This window comes from Lithobates pipiens, unplaced genomic scaffold (assembly GCF_037356315.1).
Source record: "Lithobates pipiens isolate NorthernLeopardFrog02 unplaced genomic scaffold, aLitPip1_a1.2 Scaffold_8, whole genome shotgun sequence".
In the NCBI taxonomy this organism is placed as follows: Eukaryota; Metazoa; Chordata; class Amphibia; order Anura; family Ranidae; genus Lithobates; species Lithobates pipiens.
In genome coordinates, this window is record NW_027507903.1 from 635641923 (window position 1) to 635664691 (window position 22769).

The window sequence follows — 22769 nt, forward strand, 5'->3', positions numbered from 1 at the left end:
AATGGCTATTCTCTGGATTTAGTCAAAGTAAGCAAGTTCTTCATTATGGACTTTGACACTAAGCCCTTGTACACACGATCGGAGATTCCGACAACCAAATCTGTCGGAGTTATTCCGCCGGATTAATTCCGGACGAGGTCCGGAAGTGATGTTGCATACACACGGTCGGAGCAAGTTGTCTAATTTTCCAGTTGCCAAGAACGTAGTGACGTAAGCCACGTACGACGGGACTAGAAAAGTGAAGTTCAGCACCACATCCGGCACCCTTTGGGCTCATTCTGCTGATCTCGTGTCTATCGCGTGTTAGTAGAAGTTTGGTGAGAGACAATTCACGCTTTTCAGATTAGTGATTCAGATCGCTACTGCTCTTCAGTTTCTGCTTGCCTTTGTGTATCTGATAATTAGTGCATGTAGTCAGTAAGTATTTGTTTCTCATTGTGGACTATATCTTGGTATAGTACGCTTTGATTTGCATTGCTTATTGTCTGTTTGCTTCTGCTATTCAGTTCGTTCTTTCAGGCATTGCTGTTTATCGGTGCTTTCTGTTGTCCGTTCTAACCAGCCGACTGTTTTGAAATCATGTTTCGTCTACGTACTCGTCGTAGAGTTTGTGCTGTGCAGGGGCTTCGTGTTGGGGTTCTTACTTTGACATAAGCCCGGTCCATGAACAGGGAGGGGAGGAGTTTGTGGACCAAGAATTGGTTGCGCCAGCGTGACCAGTTCTCGCACATTCCTTTGCTCCGTGAGATCCAGGAGAAAAATCCTGATGATTTCAGGAATTATCTCTGGATGACAGACCCCGTTTTTCACCATTTGCTTTGCTGACCCCTTATATCAGCAGGCAGGATACTGCATGCGGCAAGCCATCACTCCGGAGCAGAGGCTCATCGCCATGTTGCGCTACTTGGCGACTGGGAGAAGCCTTCAGGACCTCAAGTTCTCTACAGGCATCTCCCCCCATGCTCTGGGGATCATTATTCCAGAGACTTGTTCTGCCATCATTCAGGTCCTGCAGAAGGACTATATGAAGGTAAGTTTTTTCCTTTAACATCACATTCTATGTATTTCATGATTGCTAATGTTTTGCATTTCTTTCCTCATTCCCTAATTACAATCATTGCAATATGCTCTAATTCATATACTCTGCCCCTTTGTCCTCATGCATATTTGCCTCACTAACTTCCCCACCATGCTCTTCTTGGCCCAAAAACTATAGTCTAGTCACTTACCAATGTCTTTTGTCAGCTCCATAGTATTGATTTCCCCTAAACACCCCCTAAAATGTCTACACATGTGATGTGTGTGCTTCAATTCATGCAGAGTGACTTTTTTTTTTGGTTGTGTCAAACTCATTAGGAACCCCCCTCCCCCCAACTGCTAGGTCAGCTGCTAGCAATCCTCTATCTGCTGACTTTACCAAACCCAATACACACTATATCTACCTTTTTGATGGTCACATTTATGGATGAATTCACCTAAGCATGTAGTGCAAGGGCCTGTCTCAATACTTTCAAATGCTATCATTTTTTAAAAAAATGTCCCCTATTATTATCTTGATATGTAATAGCAGAATGTCAAAATGTGCTTCCATTTTGTTTTCTTTTTGGTATTATGGCACTTATTACCTGTCCGGTGGGCTGCCAATAGTGTAACTAAGGAGGGGCTTCCCAGAGTATCACACATTTAGGCATTCAGCTCTCAATCAAGGGGAGAGGGTTACCTGTCCAAAACACCCCCCCCCCCTTATTTTTTAGCAAGGGCCCATCAGATGGGGGGGATGGGGGGGTGGATGACTCTGATAAGGGGACCTTATACTTTAGGCTTTAAATACTCATTTCCCACAATGTTATACTAATCTTGGCCATAAATGTTTGTGTCTAATCTGCTTGCAATGTTGATTTGTAAAATTACAAATTTTTGGTCTTGTTTCACTCCACAGTGTCCTTCAATGCCACAGGAATGGCAGACTGTGGCCTCCCACTTTGCCAGTCGTTGGGACTTTCCCAATTGTGGAGGTGCAATTGATGGGAAGCACGTCCACATCGTCCCACCACCCAACTCATGGTCGCACTATTTCAACTACAAGGGGTTTCATAGTATCGTGATGTTGACGGTGGTGTCTGCAACCTATGAGTTTTTGTATGTGGACGTGGGGCAAAATGGACGGATGTCGGATGGTGGAGTGTTCTCCCGGACGGAGTTCTACTGGCGTCTCCAGAGTGGCAGTCTGGGCTTGCCACCCCCAGAGGAGAATCAGGAAGGACTCCCGTTCGTCTTCGTCGTGGATGAGGCATTTGCCCTGGCGAACCATTTGATGCGGCCTTTCCCGATGAGGACCCTCACCCCGGACCAGAGTATTTTTAATTTCCGCCTGTCCAGAGCCCGAAGAGTGGTGGAGAACACCTTTGGAATACTGGCCAGCCAGTTCCACCTTTTTTTAACGCCTATCCACATGGCGGAATACAAACTAAATCACATAGTGCTGGCGTGCTGTGTTCTGCACAATTTCCTAAAAAGACATTCTGCAAACTATGCAGTCTCAGTTGCCCAAGAAGCAGACTTGCTTGAAAATGAGAACCTCACAGGCCTTGAAGCTACTCGTCCTGGCTTGGCCCCCCAAAGTGCCCGTGAGGTTAGAACCCAATACATGGGCTACTTTGTGGGTAGGGGGGACATTTATATGCCAGACAATGTCTGAGCGGCATTTTAGGAATACATTTTTCTTTTAAACTCCAAGATTTGTTTTCATTTACTGCTTGGCTTGGTTTTAGGTGTCTCCTAGGTAAATTTATGTTTTTTCTTGTGCCTTTTTCACCAACAGTGCAAACCCAAGTTCTGAGCGAGATGAGGGGACAGTCTCTTCTTCAGATAAGCTTATTATGTTGTGGGTCTGCTACACACACACCTTGTTTTTGGTAACTAATGTATGTAGTGCATTACTGACCAAAATCGTGCTAATTTTCAGCACCATGGCATGAAAATGGCATGAATTTGATGATAGGTTCCTTAATCCATAGGGACCAAATAGGCTTCATCCCATCTTGCGAGGCTGGTAGGCAGAGGAGAAAGCACCACTCCAGGTGAGCCTGATGGTTTTAGGTGTCTCCTAGGTAAATTTATGTTTTTTCTTGTGCCTTTTTCACCAACAGTGCAAACCCAAGTTCTGAGCGAGATGAGGGGACAGTCTCTTCTTCAGATAAGCTTATTATGTTGTGGGTCTGCTACACACACACCTTGTTTTTGGTAACTAATGTATGTAGTGCATTACTGACCAAAATCGTGCTAATTTTCAGCACCATGGCATGAAAATGGCATGAATTTGATGATAGGTTCCTTAATCCATAGGGACCAAATAGGCTTCATCCCATCTTGCGAGGCTGGTAGGCAGAGGAGAAAGCACCACTCCAGGTGAGCCTGATGAGATTCCACAGCAGGTAAACCCACAGGTGCTGGCCTGGCTCGACACCACAACAAACAAGGAAACTTGGAAAAGGCAGCTGCACACCGCAATGGGATACCAATAAAACTTTGTTATTGTAGTGTAGACATATTCTGTCACAGGAATGAACTGAGCTTTCTGTTCATTCCTGTGACTACATGTCTACACTACAATAATGAAGTTTTATTGGTATCTTGATGTGGTGTGCGGCTGCCTTTTCCAAGTTTCCTTGCCAGACTGGTGACAGTGCCTGCCAAGCGGTTCTCCTAGCCCGCTCAGTATGCACCAGTAAAATATTACTTGACCTCTGAGTTGGCCCAGCTCCCCAAATGCCATGCCTCCAAGGAAATACCTTTATGGGTGACACTGGAATTGGTAGACTGCGACCCCCTATCTGTAGCTAACCTCTTATAACTCGATCCGTCTCATGGTTGCTCCCTCACTTAACCTATAGTGCTACATTACTTCCATCTGGGACAGGCTCAAAACGCGTCACAGTGTTCGCCACACAAATCTCCCCTTTCATTTCTCTGCAATTCAGCATTCTACCCGACTTGAACATCATCCCCCTCTTTCTCGACATGGTCCTCAGTCAGCCTGTCCGAGAGTATACATTTTTTTACCTCCATCACAATCCCGTTGTTCCCGCCCATGTGCAAATCCTACGATATTCCTTCCTCTGAACTCTTTTGCTATCTCCAGATAAAACACTCTCTGATTCCATTGACCCCTCCGACCTTTTCACATACTAAATGTCCTCTTTTAAAGATGTTTGTAAAAGTGACCCTTACAGGAGGGGTCTTATTTCAGATCTGTATCGACAACTGCTAGATATCATCAGCACTAACACCCCCTCATATGTCGCTAAATGGGAGAGGGACCTCGTCATTATTTTAGATCCTTCTGATTCGACCCACATATGGGAAGCCACCAAGTCTTCCTCTCAGAACATTGTAGCACTAGAAACAAACTCCACATTTTTGTCACACTACCCCCCCCCCCCCCCCATTGCTTTTGTGGTTGCAATAATATAGGCACCCACTTTTATATTTGGTGGGAATGCCCAGTTGTATGGACCTTTTAGTTGGATATTTTGACATTTGCCTATTACACCGGACCCCTCTGTGGCACTTTTGAATAAGAAACCACAGGACATGAGCCATCGACAATTCAAACTGTTGCTCCAGGTCACCACTGCAGCTAAACAGACAATAGCGAGAGCCTGGAAAACTCCCTCACTTTGTGTTCTGGCAGTTCGAAATAGGGTCACACAAGCTATGATCCATGCCAAAATTGAATCTGTACTCTTGGAAAAATGGCCAAATAGGAGAAACTCTGGGACCCATGGGTGAATATGGATTGTGCTCTCCATGTTGGTGAAATAAGGCCTTTACTTACCTGTCATTTGAGGCTTCTCAGCTAGCTCCTTTTTTTGGGGGGTGGGGGGGGATTTTGTAGTTTTGGTATTACTGATTATTGGCTATGGCAATGTTTTTCTTTTTCTTATGGACTAAGGTTCCATAAAACAGTACAAATATATGTAGCCATTATAGTCATGGTTGATATTAAGGCGAGAATTAATGAGGTTGTTAGTTATAGTTTGGCTTGTCTTTGGAACTTCACATTCTCTATTATTTCCTCTAGATGGTGATAATGATGAAACAGTCTGTGTGCATGGTGACGTCATCACACATACATGCATGATGATGTCATGATACGCTCAGTGTTGGTGGCCATCTTAGAATATATCTATAACCAGAGGTGAAGTAAAATTCAAGTCGCCATTTGCCATGTGGTGATCTGCTGCACTCTGTTATTTACTGGCACCCCTGACAAAGCTTGTTTTAGAGTGAAACATATAGGGTTTGTTGTTTGTTTGTTTTTAGGTGCACATTCTTTTCACTTTTTGTTGTTTGTTGTTTGGGTTCACGTGATTTTTGTAGGGAGTAGGCAGGGGATCCCATGTTTACCTCCATTTGTTTGATTGACATACACCGTGTTATACTGAATGGCAACAGGAGTGGGATGGACAATTAGTGAGTGTGGTTTGGACTATTATTTTATTATGTCCACCATATTTATTATTATTATAAATATATATTATACCATATACCCCACCTATGCGAGTATTGGGTTGGAGTTTGTCCTTTATTCTCACCGTTTAAAGTCACACACTAACTAGTGGTGAGAAGTGACGTTTATCACTACCTTGCTGAGACCACTGTGTTTTTAATGCTTTAAGTAAATAACAGCACAACTTCAATTAATAAAGTGCTATGAGTTGGGCTCTATCCTGTGGGCTTTGGTGCGTGGAAATGTCCATCCCTGTTGTGCACAGATTGATTTACTTGCCACAGTAAGGGATATAACTTTTTAGACAACTAAGGCCATCAGTTTAGTTTGCTTGAAGTTCTAAAATACATCATACAGGTCCTTCTCAAAAAATTAGCATATTGTGATAAAGTTCATTATTTTCTGTAATGTACTGATAAACATTAGACTTTCATATATTTTAGATTCATTACACACAACTGAAGTAGTTCAAGCCTTTTCTTGTTTTAATATTGATGATTTTGGCATACAGCTCATGAAAACCCAAAATTCCTATCTCAAAAAATTAGCATATCATGAAAAGGTTCTCTAAACAAGCTATTAACCTAATCATCTGAATCAACTAATTAACTCTAAACACCTGCAAAAGATTCCTGAGGCTTTTAAAAACTCCCAGCCTGGTTCATTACTCAAAACCGCAATCATAGGTAAGACTGCCGACCTGACTGCTGTCCAGAAGGCCATCATTGACACCCTCAAGCAAGAGGGTAAGACACAGAAAGAAATTTCTGAACGAATAGGCTGTTCCCAGAGTGCTGTATCAAGGCACCTCAGTGGGAAGTCTGTGGGAAGGAAAAAGTGTGGCAGAAAACGCTGCACAACGAGAAGAGGTGACCGGACCCTGAAGAAGATTGTGGAGAAGGACCGATTCCAGACCTTGGAGGACCTGCGGAAGCAGTGGACTGAGTCTGGAGTAGAAACATCCAGAGCCACCGTGAACAGGCGTGTGCAGGAAATGGGCTACAGGTGCCGCATTCCCCAGGTCAAGCCACTTTTGAACCAGAAACAGCGGCAGAAGTGCCTGACCTGGGCTACAGAGAAGCAGCACTGGACTGTTGCTCAGTGGTCCAAAGTACTTTTTTCGGATGAAAGCAAATTTTGCATGTCATTCGGAAATCAAGGTGCCAGAGTCTGGAGGAAGACTGGGGAGAGGGAAATGCCAAAATGCCTGAGGTCCAGTGTCAAGTACCCACAGTCAGTGATGGTCTGGGGTGCCATGTCAGCTGCTGGTGTTGGTCCTCTGTGTTTTATCAAGGGCAGGGTCAATGCAGCTAGCTATCAGGAGATTTTGGAGCACTTCATGCTTCCATCTGCTGAAAAGCTTTATGGAGATGAAGATTTCATTTTTCAGCACGACCTGGCACCTGCTCACAGTGCCAAAACCACTGGTAAATGGTTTACTGACCATGGTATTACTGTGCTCAATTGGCCTGTCAACTCTCCTGACCTGAACCCCATAGAGAATCTGTGGGATATTGGGAAGAGAAAGTTGAGAGACGCAAGACCCAACACTCTGGATGAGCTTAAGGCCACTATCGAAGCATCCTGGGCCTCCATAACACCTCAGCAGTGCCACAGGCTGGTTGCCTCCATGCCACGCCGCATTGAAGCAGTCATTTCTGCAAAAGGATTCCCGACCAAGTATTGAGTGCATAACTGAACATAATTATTTGAAGGTTGACTTTTTTTGTATTAAAAACACTTTTCTTTTATTGGTCGGATGAAATATGCTAATTTTTTGAGATAGGATTTTTGGGTTTTCAGGAGCTGTATGCCAAAATCATCAATATTAAAACAAGAAAAGGCTTGAACTACTTCAGTTGTGTGTAATGAATCTAAAATACATGAAAGTCTAATGTTTATCAGTACATTACAGAAAATAATGAACTTTATCACAATATGCTAATTTTTTTAGAAGGACCTGTACATGCATGGGTGTATTTATGCCAATGTACTAAATCATCTAAACTGAAATAAAATTAAAATAAAATTATATACTTTTTTTTTCAGAACAAGAAGGAAAGTTTGTTTTACCTGGAGACCATTGGGGTTGGCTATCTGAAGCACATTCGGGGAGGTAATACACAAAACATGATATCGTACTTACAGGATAACTTAGCAAACATGTTAGCACTGTGTTCAGTAGTACTAGTCAAGCTAAAAGGTCACTCCATCCAAAACTGATATTTTAATGTTTGGTAGATGCTGGAGAGTAGAAGTGCATGATTAATTGCAAAACGATCGCGATCACCCCCCCACGCGATCTAAGTTCTGGGTGACCCGCGATTTTCTTTTTCTGCCGCCGGTTCCACGTAAACCAGCGTGGAACGCAAATGGTGGATATCGGAACTGACGTCAGCCACCGGAACTGGCGTCAGTCATTGAAGTGTGCGATGCGGCGTGCCGCTGCCTGGGCATGGGCGGGTACAGTGGCCGGGAAACAGCAGTGTGAGTGAGCACTGCTATACACAGTAGCAGTAATAAAAGACAAGCAAGATTACAGATTAAGTATTCCTGTGAAGGTAACCTAGATAGGACAAGGCTCCAGAGGGTTTGCAACGCCATTATTGAGTCATCAGAACATATTTACACACACGGATTAAATAAAAACCCACCGACAGACACATTTAGGAAAGTGGAGGTGTTTATCAGAAACAGATTGATGTCTGGTCCTGCATAAATCAGCAGCCATGCCACGGCGCTGCCAAAAAAAATAACTGTTTGGATAAAATGTGCAGATCTATTCTGTACCGAGGCAAATTCATTACTATATCTGCAAACATCAATGGACAACATATTAGCTCTGATAACCTAATGTTCTCAGAGTTTGTACATTTTTCAAATAAAACAGTTTTTTGAGAATCTTGAGAGAATCGTGATCTTCATTCTAAGCAAAAGAATCGTGATTCTCATTTTTCCCAGAATCGTGCAGCTCTACTGGAGAGCTAAACCCGGTTACATTCTTTATCTTGGGGACTGTGTTGATGCACTGTCTGCACTGAGTTCCCCAGTCTTCATACCTGTTTTGCCCATTATGAGTTCCCAGTTTTTGCATCTGATGTTGCCCAATATGAGGGTTTCCAATCACCCCTCCACTGAGTTACCTGGGCTGCACACCAGTTGTGTCAAATATATGAGGGGTTACAACCACCCCTTCATGCTGTTTCCGTGCCTGCACCGCGTTTGCCAATTATGAAGGGTTCCCACTTTTCCTAGTGGAAGAATGAAGATATATAAGAAGCCAAGAACTGTGCTCCTTGTATGTCCATTGCTGTATAATTTGGTAGTTGTCCTAGCTGTGCTCAAGCAAATAGAAGAATCAAGAATATTTGCACCATAGTGCTCCCGATGTGAGTGTATGCCAAGGTTTAGGCCTTTGAAGAGAATGGAGACAATTTTGGAAATAGTAAGCCACACTAGATTTAAAAATTGATGCAGCTTTAACTCATAGTAATCTGATTTTACCATTACAGAGGGGATCAATAAACTCTGAAGAATCATCTCATCATATCGTCCATCACATTTTTCCTTTATTAAGTAACAACTTTTTGGTTTTACCCTAACATTAATTTCCTGTATCAGGGCCACAACGTTTTCTAATTTAGGGTTGGTGCCCCGGCTCTCTCACCTTACCCTAACCTTCTACCCCACTCCAGAAATACATTGTACTAACAGAACTACATTACAATAGTTCACTCTGGCTTCAGTACTGTACTTAAAATTATATTAAAACCATTTTTTTTAATGAAATGCTTATAGTAGGACTTACATGATCTTGCTATTCTTTTTAAAAATATCTCCTTTCTTCTTGCTCTGCTAATGTGCTGAGATGAGATCTCATCACGAATTGCATCCATCTTGTTATATCCTGTAGCAAGTTAAAGGTAGAAATGTTGATGAGCATTGGACTAGAGGGTGTTGATCAGAGTGTTGAAACACATCTGTTTGGTTGCATGGAGGGAGGAATTATTTTCTAGGAGAGCAGCTACAGGGTCAACTCCTACAGCGACCTTGTTTTATACCACAAATGGCTATGCTGTCTGAGACTTTGGGAGCCATCTGTTTGCCAGGGTTATAGAGTTCTTGCCTAATTCTGCATGTAGTGAGGGGAGAAAGTGTGTCCAGGGAGGAGAAGAGTGAGCTGTTGTAGACAGAAGTGGCCAAGTCAGGTAGGGCGGGGTGAGATAATATTGTATCGGTAGTTAGTAGCAAAATAGAGAAGAAAAAGGCTGACGTGGTAAAGGTTTCTTTAGGTGTCTGCTTGCAATTTGGAGGAATAGTGCTTGAGGAGAGGATGAATGTGAAACTTCTAAGGTCGTAGTAAGGGAAAATTGGCATTGGAAACATTGAGAGAAATGCAGAGGCAGAAGAATATAAGGTCATGGCTGTTGCCATCAGCATGGATATGTATCATTGTAGTAAAATGTTTTTTGTGTGCTGACTCTGGCCCCCTCATCATGGTTCCCTGTGTCCTAGTCCGTCTCGTGCTCAGCATTGTATGCTTGTGGCCTGGTTTTTACCTAAGACCATCTTTGTATGCCGACTAGGGATGAGCTGAACACACCCCGGTTTGGTTCGCACCAGAACCTGTGAACAGACCTAAAATTCGTGTGAACTTTAGAACCCTATTAAAGTCTATGGGACTCGAACGTTCAAAATCAAAAGTGCTAATTTTAAAGGCCAATATGCAAGTTATTGTCCTAAAAAGTGTTTGGGGACCTGGGTCCTGCCTCAGGGGACATGTATCAATGCAAAACAAATTTTAAAAACTGCAGTTTTTTCGGGAGCAGTGATTTTAAAGCGGGAGTCCACCGGGACTCCGCGTTTTTTTTTTTTTTTTTAAAGCCAGCAGCTACAAATACTGCAGCTGCTGACTTTTAAAATAGTGACACTTACCTGTCCAGCACGCCCGTGATGTCGGCACCCGAAGCCGATCGCTAGGTCGTCTGTCGGGTCCTGCCGCCGCCATCTTGGGTATGGGAATCAGGAAATGGAGCCTTTCGGCTTCATTTCCCGGTTCCCTACTGCGCATGCGCGAATCGCGCTGCGCAATAAGGACGCTCCCCGCTGCCTCTGGGAGCTGTGTGTTTCCCAGCAGGCAGCGGGGCACTTGCGGGAAGGGGTGGGCACTTGCGGAAAGGGGCGTAAGTTACGCCCCTTTCCGCAGAGAGCTATCCCGGAAGTGGGTGCAGTTATCTGGATTATCCAGGTAACTGCACCCCCTCCCCCCTGAAAGGTGACGATTGTGGCACCGGAGGGGGGGAGGGTTCCGATGAGCGGAAGGTCCACTTTAGGGTGGACCTCCGCTTTAATAATGATTAAAGTGAAACAATAAAAGTGTAATATTCCTTTAAATTTCGTACCTGGGGGGTATCTATAGTATGCCTGTAAAGGGGCGCATGTTTCCCGTGCTTAGAACTGTCCCTGCACAAAGTGTCATTTCTACAGGAAAAAAAGTAATTTAAAAGCACTCGTGGCTATAATGAATTGTCGGCTCCCCATAATACAGAGAACAGTCATTGAAAGTCATTGATAAAAAAATGCATGGGATTCCCCCCAAATTCAATTACCAGACCCTTCAGGTCTGGTATGGATTTTAAGGGGAACTCCACGCCAAATTAAAAAAAAATGGTGTATAGTTCCCCCCAAAAATCCATACCAGACCCTTTATCTGAGCATGCAACCTTGCAGGCTGCAGTTAAAGAAGGGGGGTGAGAGAGCGCCCACCGCTCCTCACCCGCACCAGGCCACATGCCCTCAACATTGGGAGGATGCTTTGGGGGTCTGTGACCCCTCAAAGCACCATGACCCCATGTTGATGGGGACAAGGGCCTCATCCCCACAACCCTGGCCGGTGTTTGCGGGAGTCTGCAGGCCGGGGGCTTATCAGAATCTGGAAGCCCCCTTTAACAAGGGGACCCCCAGATTCCACCCACCCCGTTTAAAATGGTAACGGGTACATTGCACCCCTACCATTTCACAAAAAGTAAAAAATTTTAAAAAAAGACACAGACACAGTTGGGATAAGTCCTTTATTAAAAATAAAAAAATTTAAAAAAGATTCCAGAGGTGGTAATCTTGGTATCCAGTGATGGGTGATCTCTTCTCTGGGGTCCAGTGATGGGTGATCTCGCAGGCCTCACAGACCCCCAAAGCATCCTCCCAATGTTGAGGGCATGTGGTCGGATAGGGTCTGGTATGGATTTTTTTTTTAAATTTGGTGTGGAGTTCCCCTTAAAATTCATACCAGACCTGAAGGGACTGGTATGGATATTTGGGGGGAACCTCACATAATTTTTTTTTTTTTAATTTGACGCGGGGTTCCCCTCAATATCCATACCAGACCTGAAGGGCCTGGTAATTGAATTTGGGGGGAACCACATGCGTTTGTTTTTTTTTATCAATGACTTTCAATGACTGTTCTCTGTATTACGGGGAGCCGACAATTCATTATAGCCGCGAGTGCTTTTAAATTACTTTTTTTCCTGCAGAAATTACACTTTGTGCAGGGACAGTTCTAAGCACAGGAAATATGCGTCCCTTTACAGGCATACTATACACACCCCCCAGGTACGAAATTTAAAGGAATATTACACTTTTATTGTTTCACTTTAAGCATTATTAAAATCACTGCTCCCGAAAAAACGGCCGTTTTTAAAACTTTTTTTTGCATTGATACATGTCCTCTGAGGCAGGACCCAGGGCCCCAAACACTTTTTATGACAATAACTTGCATATAAGTCTATAAAATTAGCTTTTTAGATTTCTCCCATAGACTTTTACAGGGTGTTCTGCGGCTTTTCGAATTTGCCGCGAACACCCCAATTTGTTCGCTGTTCGGCGAACGGGCGAACAGACAATGTTCGAGTCGAGCATGAGTTAGAATTAAACTCGAAGCTCATCCCTAATGCTGATGTTAGCTACATATTTACTCTGGTCACATTAACCCTATAAAGGGTGTAACTTAAAAAAAAAAAATGTAAATACTAGTCCTACTCTTTTTCCTTTCACTCACTTTTAGTAGTCCCAGCTATAATCTGTTTTAGTTTTTGGCAATAGCCTTAGCTGAGCTCAGCCTTCTATCCATGCATTAATCTAGGCAAGATTACAGCCATTTTCCTTGTTTACCCTACTTGTATATATTTTTATTGTTTGGGTAATGTCCCTCGTTATGCTCAGCTGGACTGCCTTGTATATTAGTTTAGGCAGGTATAGCATTGTTCTCTTTGTATACCAGCTCTAGCCATGTCCAACTTTGTTTTTTTATGTATAGCAGTGCCGACCACACATCATTTTGTCTTTCTACATTTGATAGGCATGCTCAGATATAAACTCTGTCTCTGTTTTGTTTGCAGAAGAGATCCACATAAATACTTCTGTGCATCTAAAAACCTTTATTACCCCACTTGGGCATTATTTTACCAGTAAGGAGGTGAACTTAGAAGTTGCACCCGATGTGAGCGTTGTGCTTCTGAATGCCAAGGTTCAGGCCTTTAAAGTGAATGGAGGCAATTTTGGAAATGGTAAGCCAAACTAGATGAAAATATTGATACATTTTCAAAGAGGGAATTGATCAGCGCAATTTCCTAAAGTGATAATATCTAAAAATCTAAAATTCCAGTATATGCAATAATACAGACCAATAAAGTGAAATGCAAACAAAATGTCCAAACAAGTGAAAGTAAAGTTGCTCTTCTGAAAAGTGATAACAGGTTCTTCTATATGTATATATATATATATATATATATATATATATATATATATATATATATATATATATATACAGTACAGACCAAAAGTTTTGACACACCTTCTCATTCAAAGAGTTTTCTTTAGCGCAGCAGACACAGGGCCGTTTTATCTTTCTCAAGGGGACGGTTTTTGGTAGACAGGTTACCTTTGCCAACGTGTACTTCCCGAACACTGATCATGTGCAGTTCTTGCAGAGTCTTATCCCTGAGTTGCTGGAGTTTGCAGAAGGGCTGCTGGTCTTTGGCGGGGACCTCAACTTTTCCATGGACCCTGCTTTCGATGTCTCTAGGGGGGCCTCCCACTTGTCATACGCGCGCTTGAGGCGGCTGAAAATGGATCTCCAGGCGCTGCGCCTGGTTGATCCATGGCGGTTGCTGCACACGCAAACCAGAGACTATACTTTTTTCTCGCAGGTGCATCATATGTACTCTCGGTTGGACTATTTGTTGGTTTCGCATAGGGATCTGTCCGCGGTGGTGTCCACCTCCATCGACATCTCGTTTTCTGATCATGCGCCGGTCCACCTAACCCTTCAGTTGAGAGCGATGTCGCGTCACCCGCCGTCGTGGAAACTCAATGAGGCCTTGCTCCAGTCAGAGGATACTCGCTTGGAGATCCAGACTGCGTTGCGAGAGTACTTCTCTATTAATAGGGCCTCGTGGCTAACCCCCTTACTGTATGGGAGGCACATAAGGTGGTGATTAGGGGCATGCTGATGAAGGTAGGGGCCCGTCTTAAGCGGGAGAGGATGCAGCACACGGAAGAACTCCTGGCCACGATCCGGAGGCTGGAGACTCAGCACAAGGCGCACTTGGCACAGGCCGTTCTTCAGGACCTTCTGAAGGCCCGTGAAGAACTGCGCTCTCTTCTCTTTCAGAAGACTAAACAAAAGCTGGCTGGGGCCCGGCGGACTATGTTTGAGTACTCCAACAAACCTGGGTCCTTGCTGGCAAGGGCCTTGCGGGGTCCGCGCACCCAGACCTACATTCCTCATATTAAGTCAGCGTCTGGTCAGAAACTGAGCACGTCAGAGGACATAGCGACCGAGTTCCAGGCCTATTATGAAGGCCTCTACAACCTGAAAGGGCCGCCTGCTCCTGACTCCCACAATGTGAAGGGCTTGGCCCCTCGGTCGTATTTAGCTGCTTCGGGTATGCCCTCCCTCCCTGGGGAGGTGCGGGATGAGTTGGAGGAACCCATTTCGGTCAAGGAACTGGGGGCGGCACTGGCGGCGTCGAAGCCTAGGAAGGCTCCAGGCCCCGATGGCTTCACGCCGACATACTATAAGACCTTCTTTGGGATACTGGGGAAGCCCCTGGTTACTGCCCTCAACTCCCTCACCGAAGGCAATTCCTTTCCAGTGGACTCCCTCAGGGCTCATATTTCCCTCATCTCGAAGGAAGGGAAGGATCCACTGTGCTGTGGAAACTTCCGACCAATCGCACTGTTAAATGCGGACCTGAAGCTCTTTGCCAGAATTTTAGTGAACAGGTTGCTCCCGCACATCCCTAGCCTTATTCACAGGGACCAGGCTGGGTTTGTCCCGGGGCATGAACCCTGGGACAACACCATTAGAGTCCTCAACTTGATCCACGCGGCCAGAACCTCTAAGCGAGCCCTTCTCTTGCTGTCAACTGACGCGGAGAAGGCTTTTGACTGTGTGGACTGGTCGTTTATCCGAGCGACCCTGGAACACATCGGACTGCGCCACTCCATGCTCCACTGGATTTTGTCCCTCTATTCAAGCCCCACTGTGGCAGTTAAGGTCAACGAAACGAGGTCTCCCTACTTCTCTATTAAGAATGGTACCCGACAGGGTTGTCCCCTGTCCCCACTGATTTTTATTCTGTCTCTTGAACCCCTTCTGTGCCATATTCGGTCAAATACGGACATTGCTGGATATGCTAAGGCGTCGGGCACCCACAAGGTGGCCGCATTTGCGGACGACTTGATTTTCTTTTTAACGGACCCTCTTATGTCACTGCCCACCCTGCTATCCTCTCTGGCGGAGTATGGTTCCCTCTCTTTATTCCAAATCAATTTAACTAAATCCTCCATCCTTAACATCACCGTGGGGGGGGAGGTGGTTCGGCGTCTACGGGGGACATACCCGCTGCGGTGGGCTACGGATCATATTCGCTACCTCGGTGTAGATGTTACCCCCGACCCGGCGACCCTCTACTCTGCCAATTTTGTGCCTTTGGTGGATCGCTTAAGGGCAGATCTCCTGCCCTGGCATTCACTAACGTTGATGTGGTTTGGCCGGTGCAGTGCTTTTAAGATGACTCTGTTGCCGAAAATTCTGTATCTGTTACAGGCGTTGCCCATTTACCTCCCTCCCACCTTTTTCAAGCGGATAGATTCCCTGTTCCGTGCTTTTATCTGGTCACACCAGAAACCACGTCTTAGATTACAACTTCTGCACCTGCCTAAGCACAGGGGTGGAGTTGGTCTTCCAGATGTGAAAGCATATTACAGGGCAGTTCACCTGACCAGATTGGTGGACTGGCACTGTCATGCGGGAGCGAAGCATTGGGTGACCATGGAGGGGGAGGACTCCGGGGACACGATCGGGAGCAGGCCATGGCTATCGACGCCCCTACCAAGGGCTATACTAGATCACCCCACATTGGGTGGTACCCTGCGGGTGGCAAGGGAGGCCTTTCGGAGCTCGTCTGTGTCCCCGGTGCCCTCCCCTATGGTGCCGGTCCTGGGCAACCCGGATTTTATACCGAGGTTTCAGAGTCCCTGCTTCCATCGTCTGCAGACGAGTGACAGGCGGCGCTTATGGGACTTTATTGGCCCGGATGGTCGACTTACTCCAGAGGCGTTGAGAGAGGGTCTCTTTTGTTTGGCTCCTGGACCCCCCCCCTGCGGCCGGGTGACGCCCACGGTCACTATTCTGCTCTTTTTTCTTTTGTGTCAGGTTCTTTTGCTTCAGCCTGCCTGGAGTCTCCTTTTGCTTCCTATACTTGTTCTGTCTCTCTGTTCTAGTCCCTCTCCCTTTCTCTCTGACCCCCCCCTTCCACTTGTCCACCCTTGTAGTCCCTTTTTTCAACAACCCCTTCCCCTCTATTTCTTCACCTATTCAGTCCTTTTTCTTTCACAGTTAGATTTTGCCAGCTAATCTATGTAGGACGAGGTGGGTTGTGGGCCTCTCCGGAAATGATTAGTTCTTAATAGGGTAAGCTTCCCTTTCTTTGTAAAATAACAAAAAATTTGTGCATCTCACTGTACTGCATGGCCATGCGATGATTACCGCTCACCTGGGTGGGTTCATATTGCCTATTGGTGTCAGAGGTCGTAGAGGGGAATTTAGCCCCCTGTCCGGGAATGCTTTCAGGTTATGTTTAAGCCTAAGTCTGGGATGGTCTCTATATCTCCCACCCAGGTGTTATTAGGATGTTAATGTTTTGGAACTATGTCTGTTATATCACTGTTGTCCATGCGCCTGTTTTTTCTTCTTGCATTCAATAAAGGAATTACAAAAAAAAAGAGTTTTCTTTATTTTCATGACTGTGAAAATTGTAGATTCACACTGAAGGCATCAAAACTATGAATTGACACATGTGGAATTATATACTTAACAAAAAAGTGTGAAACAACTGAAAATATGTCTTATATTCTAGGGTCTTCAAAGTAGCCACCTTTTGCTTTGATTACTGCCTCACACACTCTTGGAATTCTGTTGATGAGCTTCAAGAGGTAGTCACCTGAAATGGTTTTCACTTCACAGTTGTGCCCTGTCAGGTTTAATAAGTGGGATTTCAAGCCTTATAAATGGGGTTGGGACCATCAGTTGTGTTGTGCAGGAGGTGGATACAGTACACAGCTGATAGTCCTACTGAATAGACTGTAAGAATTTGTATTATGGCAAGAAAAAAGCAGCTAAGTAAAGAAAAACGAGTGGCCATCATTACTTTAAGAAATGAAGGTCAGTCAGTCCGAACATTTGGGAAAACTTTGAAAGTGTCCCCAAGTGCTGTCGCAAAAACCATCAAGCGCTACAAAGAAACTGGCTCACATGAGGACCGCCCCAGGAAAGGAAGACCAAGAGTCACCTCTGCTGCGGACGATAAGTTCATCCGAGTCACCAGCCTCAGAAATCGAAGGTTAACAGCAGCTCAGATTAGAGAACAGGTCAATGCCACACAGAGTTCTAGCAGCAGACACATCTCTAGAACAACTGTTAAGAGGAGACTGTGTGAATCAGGCCTTCATAGTAAAATAGCTGCTAGGAAACCACTGCTGAGGACAGGCAACAAGCAGAAGAGACTTGTTTGGGCTAAAGAACACAAGGAATGGACATTAGACCAGTGGAAATCTGTGCTTTGGTCTGATGAGTCCATGTTTGAGATCTTTGGTTCCAACCACCGTGTCTTTGTGCGACGCAGAAGAGGTGAACGGATGGACTCTACATGCCTGGTTCCCCCGGTGAAGCATGAAGGAGTAGGTGTGATGGTGTGGGGGTGCTTTGCTGGTGACACTGTTGGGGATTTATTCAAAATTGAAGGCATACTGAACCAGCATGGCTACCACAGCATCTTGCAGCGGAATGCTATTCCATCCGGTTTGCGTTTAGTTGGACCATCATTTATTTTTCAACAGGACAATGACCCCAAACACACCTCCAGGCTGTGTAAGGGCTATTTGACCAAGAAGGAGAGTGATGGGGTGCTGCGCCAGGTGACCTGGCCTCCACAGTCACCGGTATTGAAACCAATCAAGATGGTTTGGGGTGAGCTGGACCGCAGAGTGAGGGCAAAAGGGCCAACAAGTGCTAAGCATCTCTGGGAACTCCTTCAAGACTGTTGGAAAGCCATTTCATGTGACTACCTCTTGAAGCTCATCAACAGAATGCCAAGAGTGTGCGGAGCAGTAATCAAAGCAAAAGGTGGCTACTTTGAAGAACCTAGAACATAAGACATATTTTCAGTTGTTTCACACTTTTTTGTTCAGTATATAATTCCACATGTGTTAATTCATAGTTTTGATGCCTTCAGTGTGAATCTACAATTTTCATAGTCATGAAAATAAAGAAAACTCTTTGAATAAGAAGGTGTGACAAAACTTTTGGTCTGTACTGTATATATATATATATATGCACATTTTACCTGCAGCTTTAAATCATAGTGAAGAAAAAAGGAGGGTTTGGGACTTTATATGGAGGACTGTACCTCCATTCCCCATAATTGAGATATATAGGAGGAAAGTTTGGGACTTTCTATGAAACAGGCAGCCAGAGAGGCAACACAACACAATGATATCTGGTAGGTAAACCATAATAATAATCACCATATATCTTGCATAATAAAAAAAATCCACTATAATAAAATACAGAAACATTTTATTCCATATCATAGTAATATAATAACATGTTAGCATAGCAACATATGGGTATAACAATGGTAACATCATAAAAATGCCAGACTCATTGTGCTTGTCTCCACAGTATAAAACATAATTGAAATTGGTAGAATCCACTGGAACATATTGTTGATAGTATATACAAGTAATATAGGCAGCATCTAATATCTCAACGCGTTTCATGGCTAAACTGTCACTCTTCAGGAGCAGATGCAGTGTAGATGTCTATAAGGGTATTAAAGTGGTTGTAAACCCTTACAAACCACTTTATCTCCTAAACCTATACGGTTTAGGAGATATTTGCCCAAAGACAGGCACTGCTGTCTACAGCGCATGTGCCGTAGACAGCGGTGCACATGCGCACTGAGCGTGGCATTGTCAATGACGAAGTTGCTGCGCGTGTCGGCTCCCATGCGCATGCACGGGAGTGACGTCATCGCGGCTTCGCCGAATGACAGCGGCGGAGCTGCGAGACCCCACCGAGAAGATGGATGCGCCGGACTACAGGGGATAGCGGTGACATCGCTGGCTCCTGTGTTAGGTAAGTGATACATAATGGACTACTATGCGATGCAGAGACAGTGCCACCCATGCCACCAATGCAGTAATGTGCTGCAGACAGTGCCCCCCATGACGTTAACGCATGTGCTGCCTGCAGAGACAGTGCCACCCATTCATTGGCTGCATGGGTGGCACTGTAGGCAAAACAATATGGCATTGGCGACATGGGTGGCACTGTCAGCAGGTAGCACATGCTTTATGGCATTAGCGTTATGGGTGGCGCTGTCTGCAGAACAGTATGGCATTGGCGGCATGGGTGGTACTGTATGCAGGTAGCATATGTGCTGCCTGCAGAGACAGTGCCACCCATGACGCTGATGTCATAATGTGCTGCAGACAGTGCCACCCGGGCCGCCAATGCCATAATGTGCTGCGACAGTGCCACCCATGCTGTTAATGGCATTATGGAGGGGCCAGGGGTGGGGCTAAATGAGGGACCAGGGGCGGGGCCAGGGTGGAACTGAAGGGGGCCCCAACAGGTAGGCTGTATGGGGCCCCATGATTTCTATCAGCGGTCATGATGGAAAGTATTGGGGTAAGAGGACCTGTAATGATATTATGGACAAGATTGTGCTAAGAGGACCTGTAATGTTATTATGGACAGGATTGGGGTAAGAGGACCTGTAATGTTATTATGGATAGGATTGGGGTAAAAGGACCTGTAATTATATTATGGAAAGGATTGGGATAAGAGGACCTGTAATGTTATTATGGACATGATTGGGGTTAGAGAACCTGTAGTGTTATTATGGACATGATTGGGGTAATAGGTATCTATACTGATCAATGTATTTACAGCTCATTGCTCTTAAAGTTTATAATAGCAGAAGCTAAAAGGAAAGGGGAAAGTTGCAATTGTTCAAGGAATTGAAATAACTGTTTAATCAAAGAACTGAATTGTATGTTCTCTTTGAATGATTCTCATACATTTTACCCTAACATTTTTGCAGATAATTCAACTACATTTGTCAAATGCGGTAAGAAATTTATCATTTAATGAAATTTTACTTTCAACATATTATTGTTTTGACTTCAAATATGTCTACCAGGGTTCTTTTTTTACCCAGAAATTGTGTCACTTTAGTTCCAATAATATTGGTCTGCATGTCACCTAATGTTGTTATGGACAGGATTTGGATAAGAGGACATGTGGGTGGGTGCTACATTGGTGACGGTGACACAGATCACAGTTGCAATGAACAGAGCGTGTTTTGGGAATAAAGTTCAATGATACAACTGCCTAGAGGGAAGGGACTCCACTGGGAACACTCACAATATGTCTGACCGGGTAGTACTGAGCAGTTCTTGAGTGTGACTACAGCATCTGTCTCAGAGGGTGGAAGGCACACTAGCCAGTCAGAACCCAAATGAGAGGATTCCAGAAGGAAGGTGTGCCCCTGGCTGGTCCCTACTCATCAGAAACCTCTCCATACCACTAGTTACTTTCCCTGATAGAAAGGAGATCTGTCCCTAACCTGTCCCCACTTGCAACAATGCGTGCCAATTCCAGCAGCCAGGTTGCTAAATAGAATTGACATAAGATGGCCACCAGAGTCACATGAGTTTCCAGCATCCAACTAGATCACTACCCCAGTGATCCAGGAAACCATAGAGGAAACTAGCACTGCCGTTGCTGTGGTTGGAAAATAGACTGCACCTGCCTACACTCTTTGCCCGCGGTTGGATTGTGAAGGACGATGATTCCCAGTGTCCTTTATGGAATTATGTTGCAAGTAACCAGCTTCTGTTTAAAACCTAGTCAAACTGATTTGAACAGTCTGTGTAACTCCCTGGGGTAGCTGGACTATCTGTACTTGTGCTGGTTTTTTTTTTTTTCTCTCAAGTATCAGGAGCCAGAGGCTCTAGCAGGAGAGGGAGCAGATACCATTCCTCTGGCACCTTCTGTACTGGTGGGATATTCTCAGAGTTAAATGGCTCTCTGTCTCTAGCTTGTTTGGTAGAGCAATCATCACTCATCACACAAGGTCTCAGTAGGTTAGTATGAAGATCGCTCTTAATGGGATTAGACCCTTCCATGGCTACATTGTACACCAGACTTGATTAGAAAGGCCACCCGATAAGGAGTACAATCTCATTTGGGTTCCAGTTTGGTGCCCCCTCTCATTTTTGGTATTTTTCACCAACACCCGGTCCCCGTGGTCACAATGGCAGTTCATCCAATACTGGGTCCAAGGCCAAGTCTTTTTGTCTATCCAGTACCACTTGCTTGGCTTTGTGAATTCGATCCCAGTGTTCATGCACCAAGGTGCTAGGCATCCAGTGCTTACACTACGGCCCCTACATGCTGAAGATTACTGTGCTCCTGCTTGAGGGTTCTTCGCAGGCCCACAGTAGTGCAGCTGAACTGTTCATTGGCCCCATTACCCAGGGGTGATACAAAGTGGTATACGACTTCCTGATGCCACTGAGACAACACAGTTCGGAGTAGATTACCAATTCAAAGTTTGGGCCTTGGTCTGAATGGATCCATTTTGGGTAGTCGTAAGGTTGTACCACATGCTCCCAGAATAGCTTAGCCATGGTTGGTGCTGTCTAGTCCTTGGTTGGGATCACTACTGCAAACTGGGTTAAGTGGTCAACAAAAACCAGGGCATAGTTATAGCCAGCATGTGCTGGATACAGTTAGGAAGTCCATGGTGACCAGTTCGAAGGGCTCCAACATAGTGATGGATATGGGCATGACCTTTTCAGGAGTTTTATGCAGGGAGAAAATTCCACAATCCCAACAAGTCTTGTGAAACCAAGTCCACCAGCCACGGGTAAAAGAATAATATCTTGAATGAGGACTGTGTGTAAGAAGTGTGTCCAGCTCCAAAATATCCGCTAGTGGCGTGCAGTGACCGACCGACCTGGAAGATGTGCCTCTGGGGACCACAACCTGTAATATGTCTCATTGTTCAGTGGGGACGCGTGTCTGATGGTATAGGACATTTTTCCACATTTCAAGCCAATCTCACTGCCTTAGGATAGCTCGGGCTGTGGTAGACAGTTTCTGACAAAAGGATGGCTTATATCATCACGTGAGGAAGCATTGCACCAGCATGAGGACAGGATCCTTCTGCTGAATCAGTGCCCACTCCTCTCGAGTATAAATTTTGCCAGGTCCATCTTGGGGAGTGAGGTCCTGCTCCTTAAGGGAGCACAAAATGGCTGCCTTAGGCAGGACAGGGACTACTTCAATATCCTCTTGATTAGAGTCCACATCCTCCACTGGGTGCTCCAACGGGTATTGGGACAGAGTGTATGCAAGCCCATTAAGCTTCCTGGGCTTGTAGTAGATTTTATACCTGAAACAGGCAAAGCGAGCAACCCACCTTTGCTCCTGCTCCCCTAATTTCACTGTATCCAGATAGGCCAGTGGATTGTTGTCTGTGAAGACCTTAATCTCCACTCCAGTGAGGTACTCCATGAATTTTCAGTGTTGGCCTGTTCTTCTGGGTGGCTTGCCCACTCACAGCTGGTTGGTAGGGGTGGCTATTTGAGCAAACTTCGGGATGAGCCGCCAATAGTACCCCAC

General features: G+C 45.0%; 1 protein-coding gene across 1 annotated transcript in view; it reads left to right on the top strand.

Annotated features, from left to right (window-relative positions):
• Positions 1-22769, top strand: part of LOC143961561 (uncharacterized) — a 456309-nt gene that overhangs the window by 27202 nt on the left and 406338 nt on the right. Inside the window, exons 4-6 of the mRNA XM_077470870.1 lie at positions 7562-7628; positions 12907-13074; positions 20182-20208. Coding sequence (XP_077326996.1) covers positions 7562-7628; positions 12907-13074; positions 20182-20208 — 262 coding nt within the window. The remainder of the gene's footprint in view (positions 1-7561; positions 7629-12906; positions 13075-20181; positions 20209-22769) is intronic.